The sequence below is a fragment of the Polypterus senegalus genome, chromosome 4 (genome assembly GCF_016835505.1).
Source record: "Polypterus senegalus isolate Bchr_013 chromosome 4, ASM1683550v1, whole genome shotgun sequence".
NCBI lineage: Eukaryota > Metazoa > Chordata > Cladistia > Polypteriformes > Polypteridae > Polypterus > Polypterus senegalus.
The window spans coordinates 151,530,858-151,555,425 of NC_053157.1; the positions used below are offsets into that span (position 1 = coordinate 151,530,858).

General features: G+C 41.0%; 1 protein-coding gene across 3 annotated transcripts in view; it reads right to left on the reverse strand.

Annotated features, from left to right (window-relative positions):
• Positions 1–24,568, reverse strand: part of slc2a9l2 (solute carrier family 2 member 9, like 2) — a 185,525-nt gene that overhangs the window by 139,424 nt on the left and 21,533 nt on the right. For all 3 annotated transcript variants that reach the window (XM_039751487.1, XM_039751489.1, XM_039751488.1), the window contains exon 3: positions 2,920–3,018. In XM_039751487.1, coding sequence (XP_039607421.1) covers positions 2,920–3,018 — 99 coding nt within the window. The remainder of the gene's footprint in view (positions 1–2,919; positions 3,019–24,568) is intronic.

A 24,568-nucleotide genomic window follows, 5' to 3' on the forward strand; every position in this document is an offset into this window, starting at 1 on the left:
CGCTATACCACACACGTGAAAATTCACAGAGTTATAGCGCGGGTTGTTTACTGAATGCTAGCAACTGGCGCACTGACGCTCGTGGGCAGTCATGGCTTTGTCTCGAGAGAGGTAAACAAGGGTAGCACGCGGTGTTCTAGCACACGAGTCGTATTCCAAACAAAGGTCATATACCAAGCAAAATTTTTCGTGTCCAAACAGGACGCATACAAAGTTGGACTTATTCCAAAGCAGACGTATACTGAGGTACCACTGTATTCTTAAAGACTTTACACTTTTTTTTAAATTATAAGCAAGAAAAAATTATGACAAAAGGGTTGCCAGACAGGTATATGTCCACAATCCAAAAATCAGAAACAAAAATAGAAGCAAACCAAATAAAATTAAAAAAGTATTCATAGAAGACATCCACAAACAATCCTGAACTAAAGTTCTGCAGTGTATATAGGCTTACAGAGACCAGGGGCCTCATATAGAAATGGTGCGTACACACAAAAATGTTGCATACTCCCGTCTTCACGTTCAAATCGCGATGTATAAAATCTAAACTTGGCATAAAGCCACTCACATTTTCACGGTAGCTCAAACCCTGGTGTACGCAAGTTCTTCGCTTGGTTTTGCAAACTGGTGGAACCCAGCGTCAAAGCAGTATGGTTTCCCTTTCCTTTTAGATCTACATCCCTGACGCGGCTTTATCATATACACTGAAATTAACCGAATACTGTTTAGTTTAGTTTAAGGCATCTGATTGTAATTAACTTGAAACAATATAATGGTCCACAGAATAGCCAAACTATTCCAAATACCATAGCTGCTTCGGCGTTGTTACTCTCACTGCAGCTTCTTCCTATTCATTCAGCTGCTCCCGTTAGGGGTTGCCACAGCGGATCATCTTTTTCCATATTACTCTCGCTGCACCACTCTGAGTATTTATATCACTGTATCTGAGTGTGGAATCACAGCTCTGCAGCAGCTGATCAGATAGAGAATTATCAGTATACAGCATCTAGCACATGCTGCCTCAGCCATGCTGCCTATTTGAACTGCTCTCATATGGCAAATGCTTCAGAGCCTTTCCTGTACGGACCTCGCGGTTCAGAAACAGTTTCATCCCAAGAACCATAAACTATAAAATATAAACACAGTCAGTCAGTCCATCAAGTGTTTGTACTTATTAGTACAATTACCTAACTGCAAACTTGCGATACTGTTATAATTTTGCCAAACCTGAGCCACTTTAGCACATATTTACATATTATGACAATATTATTTTTAAGATGAAATGCAGCAAAATATGTTTATTATATTATAGAGATAAAAGTTTAACTTCATTTAAATAATCTATATTGTTGATAATTAAACGTGAGGACACAGTGTCGCAGAGCTAGCAAGGAGCTGGTGCCCCGTTGTTCCTGCCTCACACTGTATTCTTGCTGGGGCTGGCATGACACTGGAAGGACAGATAGATAGAATAACTAAACATGTACTACAAAGATACTTCAATGTTCCTTAAAAGTTTTGAAGAATCTGCGTTCTCAGTTTACAGATGGCTTTACATCTATTACAGAGCTGATTGTGTGGCGATTGGGTATTTGGAGAAAGAAAAGGAAGGACAGGAATTGGGAGTTAGTACATTTGAAAGAGACAGTACTGCTGCAATAAATTATTTCATCGAAGGTCGTGCACGGCGCAGCAAGCATCTTGCATGAGGCGTGAACAATCTCTGAAAAGGGCGCCAGTTCGTCACTATCATTACGTCACCGTGTTCCCATGTTTAATAATTCCTATCATCATGAAAATGATATCAAGTATACATCTCAGTATTTAAATTATTCAGAGAGCTGTAATATCATGAATGTAATGGATTCTGTATCCTGTCAGAGGAACAGAAAGCCTGTTTAAAACGCATGTAGTGATTCACACACATAGAGCACATAGAAGAACACATACATAACAAAGCATTTAACGTGCTACTTTAGTTACGATGGGATTTGAAAAACTAGTAAATTAAACGATTTTAAGATGAAGTTTATGATGTTCTACTTTAATGACAAAATGAACTACGTGATTAAAGAGGAAATTTCGAGATTAAAGTTGACATTTCAAGCTTTTTTCCACTGTGTTCCTATTTTTTTTCTTTTCTCTGTACCCTAAGCTTTCATATGACACTCAGACGGTGGGCTACGACTCGCCTTTTCACAGAGACTTTGATATCTGACAACTTCTTTTTTATTTCGGCCACTATGCAACTTCGTGAACTTGGGCTTTCGAGTTTCTTCGAAACTTTATGTCACTTGATCAACTTCCTGTTGTTGTTTATACCACTGTTTAACCAACAAATAGTATGTTTTTCCTTGCCTCCACTTGGTATTCTCTGAAAATGTTCTGTTTCCCCTGTGCTTTTGCCATTGCCTTTTCACAGAATGCTGAGCTTAAGGGCTATTTATATTGATTTGCATATTCAAAGAGACATAATTCTGGGAGGAGTTTGGGGAGTGACAGCAGGCGCATGCACATGCATTACTTTTCACGCTGACCGGAATTTATGGAGCGGAAGAACGTGGAAGTTGGCGAACACACAGATTTATGCATCTGGATTTTTTTGTGCATACGAACATTTCTGCTTTTGTCCGTACGCCATGTTTTAGTGTGAATTCCACGCACAGCGTTATGCATGAGGCCCCAAGAGATGACTTATAGAAGCCTTAGGAGAAATATAATGAAAACAAGGCATATAACCTAAAAAACTACTAAACACATGAACATAGTACAAAAAAACTACTGAAGAGCAGATTTAGGGGCATACTTTTCAATCTTTTTCTGAAATGTAAAGTAGCATTCTATTTTATTATGTTAAAATCTAATCAGGTGAGACTGCAAAGTGCAAAAATATTTTAATTAAAAAGAAAAATATCTTACTCTGGCTGGTGCATTGACAACAGACAGATTATACCCATATAAAAATGAAGAACCAAGAACTCCAAAAATGGAAGCTATCACAAGATGCCAGGTCCACCCCTGAAAGAATAAAAAATTATGGTCATTCTACTTTCCCTATCTTTGTCTTGTTTAAAATGCACACATAGAGCTCACAATAATAAAGAAGTTCATGTCATATAAGTCATTGTATGACAGACAGATAGAAAATACATCTACTTTCAGACATACCTGATTTTTTCATTATATACACAAATACCATTTGGGATTGAATGACATTTAATATAGTAAAGTTAATGTTTTATTTCCTGAAACTGTCTTAAGAAACCATATACAGCATTCAAGACTGTATGTTCTTCGAATACCTAGGGATAAACATCACAAGTAAACATAAAGCTCTTTATCAAAATATTTTGTCATCTATGTTGAAAAAATAAAGCAAGACTTGCTATCTGTGGCACCTCTGCACAATAACCACCTTTTTCCACCCTCTCAAACGTACACAGTTTTTAATGTTTGGAAAACATTTGGGATTAAATCACTTAGAGATCTGTACACAGACAACGTCTTCACACCCTATGAACAATTACACTCCAAATTTAACTTTCCAGCAACACATTTCTTTCACTGCCTTCAAATTAGAAACTTTGCTAAATAAAACCTGCCCAATTTTCATCACCTCCCACCTACCTCTATTCTGGAAAAAATATTGACCAGTCTTGAGGACTCAGACAGCATCTCCGTAATATATAAAAACATTTTAAAGTCCTTCCCTTTCAAAGATCTCAGAGTGCAGTGGGAAAAGGATCTCTCACTCAACATCTCAGAAAAGGAGTGAAAGATAGCAATGCACAAAATTCACTCGAGATCCATATGTGCAAAGCATACAAATATTCAACTTAAAATGATATATCAAGCACATCTGCATCATTTAAAATTGTTCAAAATGTTTCCAGAGCAAGATCCAACCTTTAATGACAAAATGAACTACGTGATTAAAGAGGAAATTTCGAGATTAAAGTTGACATTTCAAGCTTTTTTCCACTGTGTTCCTATTTTTTTTCTTTTCTCTGTACCCTAAGCTTTCATATGACACTCAGACGGTGGGCTACGACTCGCCTTTTCACAGAGACTTTGATATCTGACAACTTCTTTTTTATTTCGGCCACTATGCAACTTCGTGAACTTGGGCTTTCGAGTTTCTTCGAAACTTTATGTCACTTGATCAACTTCCTGTTGTTGTTTATACCACTGTTTAACCAACAAATATTATGTTTTTCCTTGCCTCCACTTGGTATTCTCTGAAAATGTTCTGTTTCCCCTGTGCTTTTGCCATTGCCTTTTCACAGAATGCTGAGCTTAAGGGCTATTTATATTGATTTGCATATTCAAAGAGACATAATTCTGGGAGGAGTTTGGGGAGTGACAGCAGGCGCATGCACATGCATTACTTTTCACGCTGACCGGAATTTATGGAGCGGAAGAACGTGGAAGTTGGCGAACACACAGATTTATGCATCTGGATTTTTTTGTGCATACGAACATTTCTGCTTTTGTCCGTACGCCATGTTTTAGTGTGAATTCCACGCTGGCGTTATGCATGAGGCCCCAAGAGATGACTTATAGAAGCCTTAGGAGAAATATAATGAAAACAAGGCATATAACCTAAAAAACTACTAAACACATGAACATAGTACAAACCTCTATTCTGGAAAAAATATTGACCAGTCTTGAGGACTCAGACAGCATCTCCGTAATATATAAAAACATTTTAAAGTCCTTCCCTTTCAAAGATCTCAGAGTGCAGTGGGAAAAGGATCTCTCACTCAACATCTCAGAAAAGGAGTGAAAGATAGCAATGCACAAAATTCACTCGAGATCCATATGTGCAAAGCATACAAATATTCAACTTAAAATGATATATCAAGCACATCTGCATCATTTAAAATTGTTCAAAATGTTTCCAGAGCAAGATGAATGTTGAATGTGAATGTTGCAATCGTGTTCCAGCCTCATTGGGTTATATGTTTTGGGTGTGTACTATGTTAACATCATTTTATACAGGAAATCTTTAAATGCCTACAAGACAGTCTTGGTGTCACAAGCTCTCTTAATTGTGTTATAGTAATATACTACTTTACTTTCCCCTTTTGTATTATTAATATGTAGCCTTTGTCAGAATGCTTCAAATCTCACAGATTTACTGCTGTTTATAAGGTATTGTACCATATAACCTCTCCCCACCTTCCCTTCTACATTTATAACCTGAGGCAATTAGGTGTAGTAAAAGACAAGCAGGAGTTAAGTTACTATATAATTAATATATTATTGATAATATTCATAAATAATAGCAATAAGCAAAGTACATTTGAATAAAAGAATATTAGATGTTATTATTACTGATGATGAAAAAAACAATATTGGCTCATTTGAAATGCAAAGTATTGCTGTAGCTATGTAATGCCAACGTATTAAAGAGAAAACACTTTTCTCTCAGTTCATAATTAAATCAATCCAAAGTTGTTTATTGCTTACTGTAAAATCTATGAGTAAAGGATCAAATAATCAAATAAATTTCATTATAATGTTCCTCAATATCTGAATAAGCAAAACAGTACTATATATACATTTTAATATGTTAGAAAAAACTGAGTGCTAGGCTTTATCCTCTGGAACTGTCAAATTTTCAATTGGCGTTAAGTTGAATTCGCTTTGTATATGTAAGATATATATATTTAGTCAGATAAAGAATATGATAAATAGTTCTAGATACCAAAAGCTACATAAAGACAAGACATATGACTGTACTTCTTTATTTTTCCAGCTATATAAGGACATAACCTCTGCATGGTACATTATAGCCTCAAGACTATTTTACTGAATATAATTAGAATGGCATTTTATAATTTGAAACCACCTTAGTTAATGAGCTATGATTGATTGGCCAATTAAGAAATAAAATTAAATTCAAAAGTGTGCTTGTAGAAATAGTATATATTAAGACCTTGGCTGGGCTAAAGTCACAATGAGATTTTACAAGAGATACTATACAACAATACTAATCTATGATAGATAAATATACAGAATGTTGGTCATTTTAAGACATGATAATAACATTCTAAGTTTACTGAAGTGTGGAAGGCAGTGAAAATGAAATGAAAATCAGTATTTGGTATACAATAAGTACCAAAAGAGATAGCTATGTATGGGGCATATAGAAAGAGAAAATAAAACATAAATAAAGCAAAGACAACACAGCAATTAGCTGTGAGTGCAATAATATTTACCTTGCAGCCAGTGAGCAATAAGATGATATGAATAAAAATCAGTAGAAATAATTGTGCAACAAGGAACAGCACTGAAATAGAGTATGCAGGTATTAACATTAATGGTTAATGATGGTTAATGATTAATGGTAATTCTGAAGGGCACCCAGATTCAATTCCGGGACTTCTTGATTATGATTATTACTGCTGCGCCACCCAAGAGGTTATATCTGTGTTGTACCCTAACCCGATTTCTTTATCTTCAGTTATACCATTGAATAAGAGCGCACTTGCTTTGTTATGCGTGCACCTTTTGTGAAAGTGTTTATTTGATATTTGGACTTCAGCATTCACACATTATACACTCCATGTCATACTTTTGTCGTTAGTACTATAACAAGAAAAAAGTTTCTATTTTAGGCATTTGTTCAACATTTCATCATCTTTCTCTGCTGTCGGAGGAGCTGGGTAAACTCCACATTTCAGTGTAGGCACTGTCTGAGGTGCGCAGACCGGGGACTGGCCAGATCTCTGTAGGTAGATACACCTTTTATTGGTCTGGTCAGTCTGATGGCTGTCACACTCAGGGAGTAGCTGTTGCTGTAGCGGATTGGCTTCTTCCAACGGTGTCCAATGTCACTCCTTTCAATGAGCGTATTATGGGACTCAGATTACGGCACTCCCTGGGTGCCTTTTCTGTTGTCTCAGTGTATGCACCGACTGTGGTCAGTGATGTCTCAGCAAGGAAGACGTTTTATTCGCAGCTTCGCTCGGTGGTTGATGGGTGCTCACAAGGTGACACTCCTCTGGTCATGGGTGACTTCAATGCAACCACTGGCACTGACAGGGCTGGCTATGAGGATTGTCTCGGTCCCCAAGGGTTGGTGACCGTGGTGAAAGTGGTTCCATGTTCCTTGACTTTGTTGGACTTGGTACTCTAATACTGGTGGTGCAGTGAAGGAGATCGATCACATCCTCATGGGCAGATGCTGGAGGCTCTTGCAAAACTGCAGGGTCTACAGAAGTGCCCGGTTTGTGAATTCTGACCACAGACTTGTTGTTGCTACTCTTAGGATCCAGCTTAGGTCCAGTAGGTTACCACCTACTGGGAAAATGAGCCTAAACTTGGCCAGACTCCAAGACCAGGCTGTTCCTAATGAGTTTGCATGCAGTTTGAGTGAGGAACTTTCAGATTTGGATACGACTGCTGATCCTAATGTTATGTGGGAGACCTCCCGTGACAAGACCCTGAAGGTTGCTGAGGGTTGTGTTGGTGTTACCGGTGTTCCCAGAAGGAGGTGTTTCATCTCGCAGGGCACCCTGGATATCATCAAGAGGAGTCGCAACACACGGCTCAATGGCAACTCTGGTCTGTACCGGGAACTGAGAAGGACGGCTGCGAGGGATCTGAGGGCAGATACTGTATAGAGGTGTTTGTTAGAGGAATCTTTGAGCAAGTGACACACCATCTGTGGTCTAGCGACCCATGTCCTGCTTACAGAGGAATCGAAGCATTACGCTATCTGAATCTGTTTCTCGGAGAGGCGCAGTCAAGGCAGCTGATGAAACAGTCCTCACTGATGACACTGCAGTTGTGACCCGCTGGGCTGGCAACTTTGAGCAGTTGTTCAAAGCTGATCATCCAGCTAGGATGTTGGATATCTCTGGGTCCATGGTTCTTGAGACTAATCCACCCAATCTCACTTAAATTGCTCAGGTGGTGAACCAACTGAGGGTAGGGAAGGCTGCAGGGATCTGTAGTATCCGGAGAGACCGTCTCCAGGCTGGCAGTAAGGCTGCAAGCAATCTTTGCTTCCATTTGGCAGATGGGTGTCATCCCTACTGACTAGAAAATAGGTCTTTTCGTCCCTATCTGGAGGGAAGATTGATAGCTTGGATTGCAGCAAATACAGGGGGATAACACTGCTCTTGGTGCTGGGAAAGGACCTTGCTAGGCTCATCCTCAATAGGATCCGTGATCACTTGCTCACCTACCAGCAACCAGAGCAGTCTGTTTTTACGTTTTTTGTAAAGTGTTTGACTCAGTTGATCGAGCTGCCCTGTGGACATCCTGAGACTTTGCAGGATCCCCTCAAAATTGCTGGATATCATGACCGCCAAGTACACGGGTACTATAAGTGCTGTGCAGAATGGAGGCGGAACCTCTGCGTTTTTCCCAGTTGATGGGGTATGTCAGGGGTGTGTTCTTTCTCCTTCTCTGTTCAATGCTTGCATGGAATGGGTGTTGGGCAAGGTCGTGGGGTACTGTGGCTGTGGGGCATCTGTTGGTGAAGAAAGATTCACTGATCTTGACTTTGCTAACGATGCTGTGATCTTCGCAGAGTCAATGGAGGCTCTGATTGGGGCTCTCGAGAGACTATGCGAGGAGTCAGAGTTTCTGAGCCTCAGAGTGTTCTGGATAAAAACAAAGATCCTGGCCTTTAATGACCTCTTGGGCACAGCCATCTGCACTGTGTCTGTCTGTGGAGGGTGTGTCAACCTTGTTGACAGGTTTACTTACCTCGGCAGTGACAATCATTTCTCTGGTGACTCTTCCAATGAAGTCAGAAGACGGATTCTGAGGGAGGTCATGAGGTCACCGGAAAGGGGTGTGTGGCACTCCCGATATCTCTGCAAAAGGACAAAGGCCTAAATCTTTACAGTCCTGTTGCTTCCTGTCTTGCTATATGGTTTTGAGACATGGACGCTATCCAGTGACCTGAGATAAAGACTGGATTTGTTCGGTACTGTCTTTTCAGAGAATCCTTGAGTACCACTAGTTTGACTTTGCGTTGGATGAGCGGTTGCTCACAAACTCCCAAATGAGGCACATTACCTGCATTGTGCAGAAGCATCAGTTACAGCACTACTACCATGTGGCGCTATTCCCCAAGGAACAATATTAATGTGACTCAGTACTGTTTATTATTATTTCCATATACATAAATTATTATATGAGAATTAATTACTATACAATTAGAATCATACGGGGAAATGAACAGTGTGCCTTTTTGTCGTGTGGCGCAAAATAAACGTTCTCCTGGTTTGCTTGACTTTCAGGCCTTTTCTGAAAAAATGAACACACTTAACAGAAGAACAGAAAGCCAATATGTATGCCCCTATCAACAGTCCTTTTACATTACTGAAACCACAGCTTTACCAACATCCTGTCATATTGCTTTCTGAGTTTGTGATGCCCCGTACCCACCACCTGCCTTGCAGTGGTTCAATCATGAGGTATCAAGAATTTGTTCTGAGGATAAACGAGGGTGAGTAAGACAGACACAGACAAGATGTTACAAAAAATACAGTTCTTTATTAAAAACAGGTGATATAGAAATATAAAGTCTCTCCAAAAAGTTAAATTAGTGAAAAAAAATCACACAATTAGGTCAATTAAATCACAGTCCTCATGTGTTTGAATAAAGATGAAAACTAAAACATTTGCAGAACAGAAAAAAAACCAAAATTATTCCTGTCCTCTCTCCATCCATCTTCATGCTGTTCGAGGGACAAGATGGACTTTCTAAAACTAAATAACTAACAACATAACACTAATCTCAGTCATTTTCCCTTATCTCTATTCCTAGTTTGTTCATGAGAATGAAGTACTCACTGAAGAAAAGAAAATCAAATGAATCAATGTCCTGCTCACCACATTTATCCCCATTCTAATGAGTTCTAGGGGATAAACCAAGAGTAACCGTACCTCCACCTAACTTCATTTGGGCAAATCAAGAGTATTATGGTGAACTCCTCCACTAAAGACAGACTCAATGCCGACCACAAAGATGAACAAACAACCTCAGATATTCATCCTCCCCTCTTATACACCCAGCATCCTTTACTCAAATCCTACTGGATGCCTCAGCTACCCCAACACCCAACATCCCCCAATCACCTAACATGCCTTGACATAGGTTGTTATACCTGTCATGACCCAGAAAAAAGGTTTTCAAAATCCACACCCATGTTGAAGCACATGTGTACAGTCACTGACACTCAGATCACTCTCCAGTAAGTAGCCTCTTCTTTCTATTTCCCATATCCTCCCAATTTACACTGAAATGTCTTTTGTAATTCTTATTCTCATCCTTGCATTTTAGTACATCAGGTCGAAATGCCTCCTCCTGTCCAGGCTCAGTTAACTCACATAACCCTTTACGAGCTGGCATCATACTCTCTTGATTGTATAAATAGCAACATTAACAAGCAACTCACACATGGGTACACTGAGTTTTGTGAGTGCATGTACAATCTGTACAATCCAGTGTCTTCCACATCATAAAAAAGTACACATTAGGTGAATCTGTAATTTTAGCACAGATAGATAGATGATAGATAGACAGATAGATAGTATTTTACTTGTTCCAAGAAGGAAACTGAAATGGAAACAAGCTCTGTGAATGTCTTTCAAACTGGCAAGTATGACTTTTCCTTTTTTCTTCTCATATGGTAACAGAGTCTACTGGCATTATGTTTTCTTGTTAAATATCCAGTCTATATGTTGAAGACTACTTGTCATGCACTCTGCACACCTTTTTTAGTTTTTAGTGCTATAAATGGGAACATGTTTAAGGTTCATATTTAATAGAGGGTGCAGGTAACTGAATCAAAAGAAAACACAAAAAACAGAGTGTAATAGGATGCTGAAAAAGATTACAGGACAATCTGTAAATTAGCCAAACCGGAAGGAGTGAACTGACGACTGTGGTGAATTATGCGTTTTTTTAATTATAAAAATTGAGCTGAATTCTTAATTACTGATAAGGGAGGTGTGAGTATTGAAATGTAGAATGTATTCACTATATTTGCGTCACAAATTTAATCAGGTGGCAGAAGTGCAAAACAACACAGCAGCAGTGCAAAACACCAAATCAGAAAATTTGAAAAGACAGAATAGTAAGTGGTTGGTAATGATTGCACATCTATACAAGTATATTATATTGTAATGCATATCGTAATCTATTAGAATATGGCACAAAAAAGCCAGATTAAAAAGTGTTTTTTTGTTTTTGGAGATTTCTGATTTTTGTTGCTTAACAACTGTTGTAATAATATGCAAACCAAAACAAGACTTTTCAGAGCTTTAAATTTGATTAAAAGTTTTTTTAAATGAATTCTAAATGACAAAGGAAACTAAATGTAATAATATTAATACTTAAGAAATGAGCTCAGACTTTCTTTTATTAATTAAGATTTTTGCTGCTGTATTTTGAATTAGCTGCGGCTGATTTATGTTTAGGTAGTGTATGTCTTTCTTAGTTCTGTTAGGAGTGTGTTACAGTCATCTAGTTAAAAACAAAAGAATAAATAAATATTTCAATAGTTTGTAAATGAAAAAAAAATTAGTTTTACAGGTTTTTTTTGTTTTTTTTTTGTAATCAGTTTGATTCAATAAATGCCTAATGGGAGCATGCAGACTGAAAATAACAGTGGGCCCAGAATAGATCCTTGAGATACAATGTATACTTTATCATGGACCTCTGACATACAATCACCACAACTTACAAAGAATTTCCTACCTGTTATATATGATTGAAACAAGTTTAATACATTACCAAAGAGACCTACTCATTGTCTAAGGTGATTAATGAAAATACTGTGGACTATCCCAAATGCTGTTGCTGAAAAACTACTTCTTCTGGAATTTTATTTTAAAAAGGCAGATTAGAGATAGAGATAGGTTAGAGATAGGTCTAATATATTGTCAAAAATTGAGGAATTCATTCTCTTTTCTTAATAAGTACAGGTATAATTCCATTATAAAGAATATTTTTACAATGAAATTTTCATTACAACTAAGTATTTTTATGGTCCTGACAGTTTCCCCATATGACACGAGTCTATAGAAATCTTGTTACTACGAAGTACATTCAGCAGATACTTTCATTGCAACGAAGTGCCCAAAAGACATTGAAATGCCTGAATGAATCATCCACAGAGCAGTTAGTTCTGTGGTCGCAGCTCAGTTGTGCACAACGATCCCCAAACAGAAACACTGCAAAAAAAAAATTCTTTCTTTGAACTTTGCTCATACTGGTTTTTTGCTGTTTTTGTTTTCGGTTATTTTCAGTGATACCTGTTGCTTATTGTTCATCAACATTTGAAAAACATCCATTGGAATTTAACTCATTGTTACCCTCCTATAGAAACGGCAGACACGAAAAAATGATAACAGTTCATATTAGAAAAAAAAAAACTCAGCTCTCGATTGCGGCAAAAAGAAAAAAAGACATAGCCAGTGTATTCGGGATTTCGCCATTGACACTGTCAACTTTCTTGAAAGGCTGAGCAAAAAAAGAAGAAAAATCTCGGGTTGCAAACATATGCGAACTGCTGCATTTGAAGACGTCAAAAAGGCAGTTGTTAATGTGGTTCAGTGATGCTCATTCAAGAAACATTCCTATTAATGCGGCTCTCTTGGGACCTCCCCTAACTGGACGTCACGCCAAAGAGCAACCTGAAGTGCAATCACCGCATCTCTGGAAGACTGTTTATCTGTTGCTGGGGCAACAACAGGCTCACAGCTCTGCTGCGTCCCTCTACCAAAGCAAACAGAAAAGATGTCGATGGGTGATGCAAGGAATATTGTAAATGCAGGTAACAGGATTACTTGGCCACTAACCTGGCCACAACTCTGCCTGACTGCTGTATCTGTTTATAGGACAGTGGCAGACCTCGCTACAATAAATAACCCTGCTGTTCCTGTTTCAAGATGAATAAAGCTGCTTTTGCTAAAGTACTGAGACTCAGCCTCGTGTTTTGGGGTGTACGACAGGGACTTATAGCGCGACCCCGATCTTTCAGGATTTGCTTCCGTGGCGCCTCACAGCACCACTGTGAGCCTGCTGTTTGCAATGCCCCAACAATGGACAAACAATCTTCCACAGACGTGGCAATCGTGCTTCGGGATGCACTTCAGCGTCACGTTCCTGTTGGGTGGGTTGGTGGGTTTGGGATCCCAAAAGAGTTCAGAAACCTCACAATATGAAGAAGAAGAAAAGGATGATTCGGCTTCTGATTAATAACTGTGCTGCCCACAACATGCTTCCACATTTAGATAATGTTCGCATTGAATTCCTCCCACCCAATTGCACGGCAGTGCTTCAGCCACTGGATTTGGGCATCATTTGCACGCGGAAAGTGTATTATCGCAACACAATGCTGAGAAAAATTCTCGTCAGCATACTGTAACTTGTAGACAGGAGAAGAATTAAAATTAATGTGAAAGAAGCTATTGAAATGATTGCAAACGCCTGGACGCAAGTTAAAGAAAGCACTATAGCAACAAATGCAGAATCTCATTACAACAAAATTTTCATTACAACATTAGGTCCCATGCAGTTCGTTGTAACGGAATTTTACCTGTATATAGAAGATGCATTAACCCTTTCAATTGAAGGATTTCAGGTAAAAGGCCAAAGCCTGAAAGTTTTGTCAGGCTGAACAGAAGTGCAATGTATTCTGGGAAAGCTGAAAGGCAAAACAGGATTCTGAGTATTTTACACAGTACGAAAGTGCAGTTTTTAGCTCCCATGGGAATCAATCTTGAGCTTGTATACCATTAATATGCTGAAATCAAAAAAATAACCAGAAGCAGACAATATTTATCATCAAGTGCTTAAGGAAGTTAGTGACCACATATATGAGCCCTTCATGCATACTTTTGGGTAGTTACTGCATACTGGGAACATTCTGATGGACTGGAAAATGGCAAATATTATCCCATTATATAGAAAGGGCGATTGGACAGATTCTAATAACTATAAGCTTGTAGGTAAATAAATGGAAGGAATTATTAAGGATAAGATTGAGCAGTACATGGCAAGGACAGGAGATTTACTGAACATTGTGGGTTCAGATAAATGTGGGGTCATGTTTTACTAACATGCAGGAATTCTATGATAAAAAAGCGGATATGATAAAAGTGCAGCATATATTATTTATGTTGACTTTCAGAAAGCATTTGATAAGGTCCCACATGAGAGGTTGGACATTAAACTAAAAGAGGTCAGAGTTCAGGGTGTAGTGTGTAAATGGGTGCAGAAGTGAAAAAACACAGGAAGCAGAGGGTTACTGAGTGAAGAACAGTGCTAGAGCCACTGTCATTCTTTATATTTATATATATATATATATATATATATATATATATTGTGGTGGATTGCCGGCATTTTACTCCGGCCCTCATCCCCTGGCCGCTAGGAGGAGCTCTCCTGAGAGCATATACGGGCCCCGAATTCCAGCAGGGCCTCATGGACTATGTAGTTTTTATACACAGCCCTGCTGGATACCTTGGGGGCCACTGGGAGTCGCTGTCGGGAGGCCAATGGACTCATTTGGGCACCATGACCCAGAAGTTCATCATGAACGGGGTGAAGAAAAGTACTGTTTACTCTGACCCGGAAGGAATAAGGACTTGTGGAACTGTTGGGCAGAAAGACTTCCGGGTCAGGAGGAATAAAAGGACTCTGGGAACTCCCAGACACTGAGCTGAGCTGGGTGGTATGAGGGCAACGCGTCTGGGAGTGGAGGATTGTTGATTTATTATTGTTATTGTGGTTCATGAATATAGTGGAGTGGAGGGTGCTTGGTGAACATTATTATAATAAAAAGAATAATTGTAGAACTTTTACCAGGTGTTTGGCGTGGTACCTGAGGGTTCAAGGGAGCACTACTGCCCCCTACTGCGACAATATATATATATATATATATATATATATATATATATATATATATATATATATATATATATATATAAAGAAAAATATCAAGTCATGGATAGATAGATAGATAGATAGATAGATAGATAGATAGATAGATAGATAGATAGATAGATAGATAGATAGATTTGTATAGGAATATAATCAACAAGGTGATTAAATGCAGATAATACCAAGCTATGTGGATTGACAGATAATGTTGTAATGCTGAATCATTGCAGAGGGACTTGGACAGCATACATTCTTGAGAATATCAGATTTGTGGCAGATTAAATTTGATGTTAGCAAATCTAAATCATTACATGTAGGAAGCAAAAATGTGAGATTTGGATACACAATGGGAGGTGGTCTAAAAATTGCACCATATTAGAAGGATTTGGGAGTTGTAGTGGACTCATCACTATCACCTTTCAGACAGTGTTCAGAGGCCATAAAAAGGCTGATATGAATGTTAGGTTTTGTAGCACAATGTATAGAGTAAACGTCCAGGGAGGTTTCACCCAAGCTTTATAACACACTGGTGAGGCCTCATCTGGAGTACTGTGTGCAGTTTTGGTCTCTAGATTACAAAAAAGACAGAGACAAAAAAGTCCAGAGAAGAGTGACAAGGCTGATTCCTTGACTGCAGGGGATGAGTTATGAAGAAAGATTAAAAGACCTGAGCCTTTTCAGTTAAGCAAAATGAGATTAAGAGGTGACATAACTGAAGTGTTTTAAATTAAGAAGACATTTAGTACAGAGGACAGAGACTGTAAAATTACTTCAATGAGAAAATGAGTACACAGTTGGAAACATGTTAAGAGTAAATTTCACGCGAACATTGTGAAGTTTTTCTTCACACTGTGAACCCTAGGCATATGGAATAAGTTGCCTAGTAGTATGGTATGGGCTTTAGGGTACCTTCAAAACTTGAATTGACATTATTTTTTTAGGAATTAAGTGGATAGGACTGGCAAGCTTTGTTGGGCCTAATAGCCTGTTCCCATCTGATTTTTTTTAATGTTCTGAGCACCTACAGGAGGTTTATCATGTAGTGCAAACTGTTAAACCCAACATAGACCAACGCAACATTGGTAAGGTTGTATCTAGCATAACAGAAACTGTGAATTCCCTAAAGGATGTTACTAGGGAAAGGATCTATCCAACATAGTAGAATGAAATGACAATGACAGAGTAAAACCCACAGAATAGAATGTGGTGATACTGTAACCAAAAAAAAACTTTTCTTCCACACTGAGGCTAGCTCTTACAAAATTTCTTTCTCTTTGCTCTTTGTTTCTGACAATAGTATGGCCTTCGGATGAGAACAATTTCAAAGTTAAAAACACTGGATACAACTAGTCAACTCTAATAAAGGGAACTTTACTTATTATGGCAGGCTTCAGTAAAAATAACAAAAAGAAGCAGATGACTCTGGTTTCAGACAAGGAAATCAAGGCAACAATAGCAGAAAAATGATTTCTGTTTTTAAAATGACAAATTAAGATTACTCTAACAAAAATATAAAATGTCCATAAACTGGATAAGTAGAACAAGTTTGTATTGAAATATAATACCAAGAAGTAGATATCTAAAACAGGGAGTGAGGGTAGTCACAGTATCAATCAGGAGGAGAGCTGCAAGGTCAGAGCCAGAGTCACAAAGTCAGCTATTTTCTGGAGGAGTTATATCTTTCCCTGACTTCAGCCCTTCAGTCTCATTTTGTGGTAGTACATCTCAAACTTATGATTTTAGTCAGTATTTTAGTTGCTAACACACTGATAAAAACACTCATATATGCCAAAATGGGGATGCAATTAAGTTTAAATGTAATTTATTTACACAAATTTTGGCACTCACAAAATGATGGGTGAAATAACTGCAACACTTTTGCAAGGAATGCCATGTGATTTCAGCTTTGTAGCGCAAATAAGGCATGCCATTAAAGTTATGGAACAACCTTGCATGCCAATGCAGCAATGGAGTGTAGGTGTATCATATGCACACTGGAGCTGTGCACAGGACTCTTTTTTATCACTGTCCCTACAAATACTGTCAAATGCCCCATTCACTGCAGTGTTTTCTACTCAGCCAATGTCCCAAATAATAACCACACCCCTGGTTAATCTGTTTAGAGCGTCTAAAGAGTTACATGTTATAAGTAGCACTGGGCAGTTAAGTACAGCAGCAAATGGAAGAGTTGTCTGCAAACACTCACCAGTGCTAATTAAATATTTTCATTTCCTGACAAGCTACAAACCATTCATCCATCCATTATCCAACCCGCTATATCCTAACTACAGGGCCACAGGGGTCTGCTGGAGCCAATCCCAGCCAACACAGGGCGCAAGGCAGGAAATAAACCCCGGGCAGGGCGCAAGCCCACCGCAGAGTGCACATACACACACCCACACTAGGGACAATTCAGAATCCACCTAACCTGCATGTCTTTGGACTGTGGGAGGAAACCGGAGTACATGGAGGAAACCCATGCAGACATGGGGAGAACATGCAAACTCCACGCAGGGAGGACTCGGGAAGCGAACCCGGGTCTCTTAACTGTGAGACAGCAGCGCCACCGTGCCACCCGCTACAAACCATAAGCAATAAAATAGTTTTCTAATTGTTTAAACAGTAATGGATATATCTTTGTTCTGCACTAAAATTAAAAACATACACCTCTTAATGTAAATCAAGTGAGCATATGACTTTTACAAGTACATCAGAAAACATCAATTTTAGATTTTTTTTACAAATTTCATCTTCAAATATTTTTTTTTTTTTATTCTATTAAGTTATTATTAAATAAAAGAAAACCTGTGCCTGGGTTTATATTCAAATGATCAACCATTTGAATTTAAATTTAAACTTTCACAAAATGCAATATAGAGGAAATGAACAACAAATGAAGTATTTCTGACACAGTCTTCTGTCAGATTCTTTGATAAATAATGTTTTTTATTTCATGTAATTATGACCTACATATCAAAACCTGCCACTGAGCGGCTTACAATAAACCAGTGATTTTTCATATCTCAGTCAAAGGATTACTGCCACATATGAAACCCAGACAGGTAATTTACTCAAGGTTACACATTAAATTGGCATTTAAGCTGGGAAGCCAAATATGAATTTCCTACTGAATGTAACTTTATAGCCTTGTCTTGATATTTAGTTTAATCTCAGTGTTTGGTAGATATATAACAACAGCTTTTAAATATATATTAATACAGAAAAAAAATGAATGGCGTCCCAAAACCTAAAATAAATTAACTGTCCTGGGCTCTCCTCCTTGAACCGTCACCTTATCGTGGAGGGGTTTGCGTGTCCCAATGATCCTAGGAGCTATGTTGTCCGGGGCTTTATGCCCCTGGTAGGGCCACCCAAGGCAAACTGGTCCTAGGTGAGGGATGAGACAAAGAGCGGTTCAACAAACCTCCGATGAAGAGCAAAAACTTTGGACGACGCTTTCCCTTGCCCGACGCTGGTCACCGGGGCCCCCCTCTGGAGCCAGGCCTGGAGGTGGGGCTCGATGGCGAGCGCCTGGTGGCCGGGCCTGCACCCATGGGCTCGGCCAGGCACAGCCGGAAGAGGTAACGTGGGTCCTCCTCCCCATGGGCTCACCACCTATGGGAGGGGCCAAGGAGGTTGGGTGCAGTGTGAGTTGGGTGGTGGCCAGGCGGGACCTTGGCGGTCTGATCCTCGGCTACAGAAACTGGCTCTTGGGACGTGGAATGTCACCTCTCTGAAGGGAAGGAGCCTGAGCTAGTGCGAGGTCGAGAGGTTCCGCTAGATATAGTCGGACTCACCTCGACGCACAGCTTGGACTCTGGAACCAATCTCCTTGAGAGGGGCTGGACTCTCTACCACTCTGGAGTTGCCCCCGGTGAGAGGCCGAGCAGGTGTGGGCATACTTATTGCCCCCACTGGAGCCTGTGCATTGGGGTTTACCCCGTGGACAGAGGGTGGCCTCCCTCCGCCTTCGGTGTGGGGAAGGGTCCTGACTGTTGTTTGTGCATATGCGCCGAACAGCAGTTTGGAGTATCCACCCTTTTGGAGTCTCTGAGGGGTTGCTAGAGGGCATACCTTCTGGGATTCCCTCGCTTTGCTGGGAGACTTCAATGCTCACGGGCAATGACAGTGAGACCTGGAAGGGCGTGATTGGGAGGAATGGCCCCGATCTGAACCCGAGCGGTGTTTTGTTATTGGACTTCTGTGCTCGCCATGGATTGTCCATAACAACACCATGTTCAAGCATAAGGGTGTTCATATGTGCACTTGGCACCAGGACACCCTAGGCCTCAGGTCGATGATCGACTTTGTGGTCGTGTCGCCGGACTTGCGCCATATGTCTTGGACACTCGGGTGAAGAGAGGGGCGGAGCTGTCAACTGATCACCACCTGGTGGTGAGTTGGCTTCATGGTGGGGAAGATGCCGGTCAGACCTGGTAGGCCCAAACGTGTTGTGAGGGTCTGCTGGGAACGGCTGGCAGAGTCCCCTGTCAGAAGTAGCTTCAACTCCCACCTCCGCAGAACTTCAACCACGCCCCGAGGGAGGTGGGGACATTGAGTCCAATGGGCCATGTTCCGTGCCTCTATTGTTGATGACCGGAGCTGTGGCAAGGTGGTCGGTGCTGTCGTGGCGGCAATCCCCAACCCGCTGGTGGACACCGCGTGAGGGATGCCGTCAAGCTGAAGAAGGAGTCCTATAGGACTTTTTGTCCTGTGGGTCTCTGGAGGCAGCTGATAGGTACCGCAGGCCAAGCGAACGCTGCTTGTTGTTGCTGAGGCAAAACTCGGGCATGGGAGGAGTTTGGAGAGGCCATGGAGAACACTTTCGACGGCTTCGAGGAGATTCTGGTCCACCGTCCGCGCCTCAGGAGGGGAAGCAGTGCAGTGTCAACACCGTATATGGTGGGGATGGTGCGCTGCTGACCTCACTGACGTTGTGGGTCGGTGGGAGGAGTACTTCAAGACCTCCTCAATCCCACTAACATGCCTTCCACGAGGAAGCAGAGCCTGGGGACTCTGAGGTGGGCTCTCCCATCTCTGGGACTGAAGTCACCGAGGTGGTCAAAAAACTCCTTGGTGGCAGGGCCCCGGGGTGGATGAGATACGCCCGGAGTTCCTTAAGGCTCTGGATGTTGTAGGACTGTCTTGGTTGACACGGCTCTGCAACATCGCATGGACATCGGGACAGTGCCTCTGGATTGGCAGACCGGGGTGGTGGTCCCCTCTTTAAAAGGGGACCGGAGGGTGTGTTCCAACTATAGAGGGATCACACTCCTCAGCCTCCCTGGAAAAGTCTATTCGGGGTTCTGGAGAGGAGGGTCCGCCGGATAGTCAACCTCGGATTCAGGAGGAACAGTGTGGTTTTCGCCCTGGTCGCGAACAGTGGACCAGCTCTTCACCCTTAGCAGAGTCCTGAGGGTGCATGGGAGTTTGCCCGACCGGTCTACATGTGTTTTGTGGACTTGGAAAAGGCATTCGACCGTGTCCCTCGGGAATCCTGTGGGGGTGCTCGGGAGTATGGGGTACCGGACCCCTGATAAGAGCTGTTCGGTCTCTGTACAACCGTGTCAGAGCTTGGTCCGCATTGCCGCAGTAAGTCGAGCCCGCTTCCAGTGAGAGTTGGACTCGCCAGGGCTGCCCTTTGTCACCATTCTGTTCATAACTTTTATGGACAGAATTTCTAGGCGCAGCCAGGGTGTTGAAGGGGTCCGGTTTGGTGGACTCAGTATTGGGTCACTGCTTTTTGCAGATTATGTTGTCCTGTTTGCTTCATCAGGCCGTGATCTTCAGCTCTCTGGATCGGTTCGCAGCTGAGTGTGAAGCGGCTGGGATGAGAATCAGCACCTCCAAATCCAGAGCATGGTCCTCAGCCGAAAAGGGTGGAGTGCCCTCTCAGGGTTGGGGGAGAGATCCTGCCCCAAGTGGAGGAGTTCAAGTATCTTGGGGTCTTGTTCACGAGTGAGGGAAGAATGGAGCGTGAGATCGACAGGCGGATCGGTGCGGCGTCCGCAGTGATGCGGGCTCTGCATCGGTCTGTCGTGGTGAAAAGGAGCTGAGCCGTAAGGCAAAGCTCTCAATTTACCAGTCGATCTACGCTCCTACCCTCACCTATGGTCATGAGCTATGGGTAGTGACCGAAAGAACGAGATCGCTAATACAAGCGCTGAAATGAGTTTCCTCCGCAGGGTGTCTGGGCTTTCCCTTAAAGATAGGGTGAGAAGCTCAGTCATCCGGGAGAGGCTCAGAGTAGAGCCGCTGCTCCTCCGCATCGAGAGGAGTCAGATGAGGTGGCTCGGGCATCTGATCAGGATGCCTCCTGGACGCCTCCCTGGTGAGGTGTTCCGGCACGTCCAACCGGGAGGAGGCCCCGGGGAAGACCCAGGACACGCTGGAGGGACTATGTCTCCTGGCTGGCCTGGGAACGCCTTTGGGATTCTCCCGAAGAGCTGGAAGAAGTGGCCGGGAGAGGGAAGTCTGGGCCTCTCTGCTTGCTGCTGCCCCGCGACCCGACTTCGGATAAGCGGAAGAGGATGGATGGATGGATGGATGGATGGATGGATGGGCTTAAAATAGGTAGATTTTAAGAAAATCGCTAGGCGATGTGTTATTACCTTACATACTGTATCTTTGTGGAACTCAATATAAATGAAATTAAAAACACATATGCAACATGTATGAGTATGAGTTCAGTAAATGTTTATTTAGTTCCTGTTATTAAAAAAAACAAATAACTAATAATCAAAATGAATCCTAATTAAAAACTACTGAGAGTTACAGTATGGATCTTACACACAGCAACAAAGATGGAAAAGCTTATTTGCAACCTTTTTGAGAATGGTTCAAATACAGCATATAGTGCATGCTTACACTGAATCCTTTTTACCAGGCAGTATCAAGTTAACTGCAGTCTCCATCAATCAGCACTAATCCATTGCAAATTTCATTAGACTCTTCATTGTTTTTTCAGAGGATACCACTTATTGTAAAGGTGTAATATTACGTGAATTGGCTGTGTAAAACATGACATTCTGCTGTTCTTTTATCTGTATTTACAGTAAAATGAGCTTTTCTGGTAACTGTTATGTTTCAAAAACGATATGTAAAACATTACAATTTAGCGATTTATTCTTCAATAGGCAGTTTGAGCTCAAGGCTGAAATTACAATTTGCAACATGTGCATTGGAATGCATGCTCTCTCATGTATAGTAAGTGTAAAAAATAAAATAAAAAAGTGTTATTACATATCTGCACGATGAAAAAGTAGGTGAATGTTAAAGCTACTTTGAAAAAAAAGTCAGCTTTTCAATATTTACTGTGTTTCTCTTGATTTTATTTTAAGCAATGACATTAATTTTTACTCGATTCTTCCAGAAATAATGCATTATGCAATATGTTACAATATACAATACAGAATATAATACAGTAAACAATACAAAGGGCAGTTAGTAGTGAAAAAATATAAACAGTCAACAAATGGAAACAAAAATAATCAGTGTTTTTCATCCACTTATATAAAACTGTTTATGAGCCAAATGGTCTATGTTTCATGTGATATCACCTGTTACACAGAAGATGTAGGAACTATTTGTATTTATGGTAATTGGAATCATCTTTCAGCAGTAGTTGTTGCTCTGACCTGCTGTCCTAGACATCCATATTAATGTATAAAAAAGTGAAACCACTTTTCAGAATATATTTTATAGTGTAATGACAAAATTTCAAAACTATCTTCGCCATCACTCCAAATTAATTTTTTTCTTTTGATTTGCTCAGAATGCCCTTAGGGTTGTGATCTTGACATTTGAGATCTGTAGGTCCAGGAATGTGTGCTAGCTTTCTATTGATCCATCCATTCATCCATTATCCAACCCACTATATCCTAACTACAGGGTCACAGGGGTCTGCTGGAGCCAATACAAGCCAACAAAGGGTGCAAGGCAGGAAACAAACCCTGGGCAGGGTGCCAGCCCACCGCAGAGCGCACACACACCCACACACCAAGCACACACTAGGGACAAATTAGATTCGCCAATGTACCTAACCTGCATGTCTTTGGACTGTGGGAGGAAACCGGAGCACCCGGAGGAAACCCATGCAGACACGGGAAGAACATGCAAACTCCATGCAAGGAGGACCCAGGAAGCAAACCCGGGTCTCCTAACTACAAGGCAGCAGAGCTACCACTGCGCCACCATGGCACCCCTTTCTATTGATGTTCCATGGAAATTAAGGTATAGATATAGACTACCCTTTGAGTAAACTTTATAGGTATTGTACATAACCCGCCCCACCTAATGTCTAAATGTTCTTCTATGGAGACCAACTCATTTCATTAACAAGGTGTAGAATGATACCAAATATGAAAGTAGAATTGATCATGATCATTTTTGTGTAAAGACTGAATAAGCTGTTTAAAATAATGCTTGTGAACTGTGACAGTCAATTCACATTTATCCCTTAGAGTACTGCAGCTTCTACCTAAACATATCCTACATCAAGCTTCAAAAAGAGGCTATCAAGAGTGTATATACACTCACCTAAAGGATTATTAGGAACACCTGTTTAATTTCTCATTAATGCAATTATCTAATCAACCAATCACATGGCAGTTGCTTCAATGCATTTAGGGGTGTGGTCCTGGTCAAGACAATCTCCTGAACTCCAAACTGAATGTCAGAATGGGAAAGAAAGGTGATTTAAGCAATTCTGAGCGTGGCATGGTTGTTGGTGCCAGATGGGCCGGTCTGAGTATTTCACAATCTGCTCAGTTACTGGGATTTTCACGCACAACCATTTCTAGGGTTTACAAAGAATGGTGTGAAAAGGGAAAAACATCCATTATGCGGCAGTCCTGTGGGTGAAAATGCCTTGTTGATGCTAGAGGTCAGAGGAGAATGGGCCCACTGATTCAAGCTGATAGAAGAGCAACTTTGATTGAAATAACCACTCGTTACAACCGAGGTATGCAGCAAAGCATTTGTGAAGCCACAACATGCACAACCTTGAGGCAGATGGGCTACAACAGCAGAAGACCCCACCGGGTACCACTCATCTCCACTACAAATAGGAAAAAGAGGCTACAATTTGCACGAGCTCACCAAAATTAGACAGTTGAAGACTGGAAAAATGTTGCCTGGTCTGATGAGTCTCAATTTCTGTTGAGACATTCAAATGGTAGAGTCAGAATTTGGCGTAAACAGAATGAGAACATGGATCCATCATGCCTTGTTACCACTGTGCAGGCTGGTGGTGGTGGTGTAATGGTGTGGGGGATGTTTTCTTGGCACACTTTAGGCCCCTTAGTGCCAATTGGGCATCGTTTAAATGCCACGGGCTACCTGAGCATTGTTTCTGACCATGTCCATCCCTTCATGACCACCATGTACCCATCCTCTGATGGCTACTTCCAGCAGGATAATGCACCATGTCACAAAGCTCGAATCATTTCAAACTGGTTTCTTGAACATGACAATGAGTTCACTGTACTAAAATGGCCACCACAGTCACCAGATCTCAACCCAATAGAGCATCTTTGGGATGTGGTGGAACGGGAGCTTCGTGCCCTGGATGTGCATCCCACAAATCTCCATCAACTGCAAGATGCTATCCTATCAATATGGGCCAACATTTCTAAAGAATGCTTTCAGCAC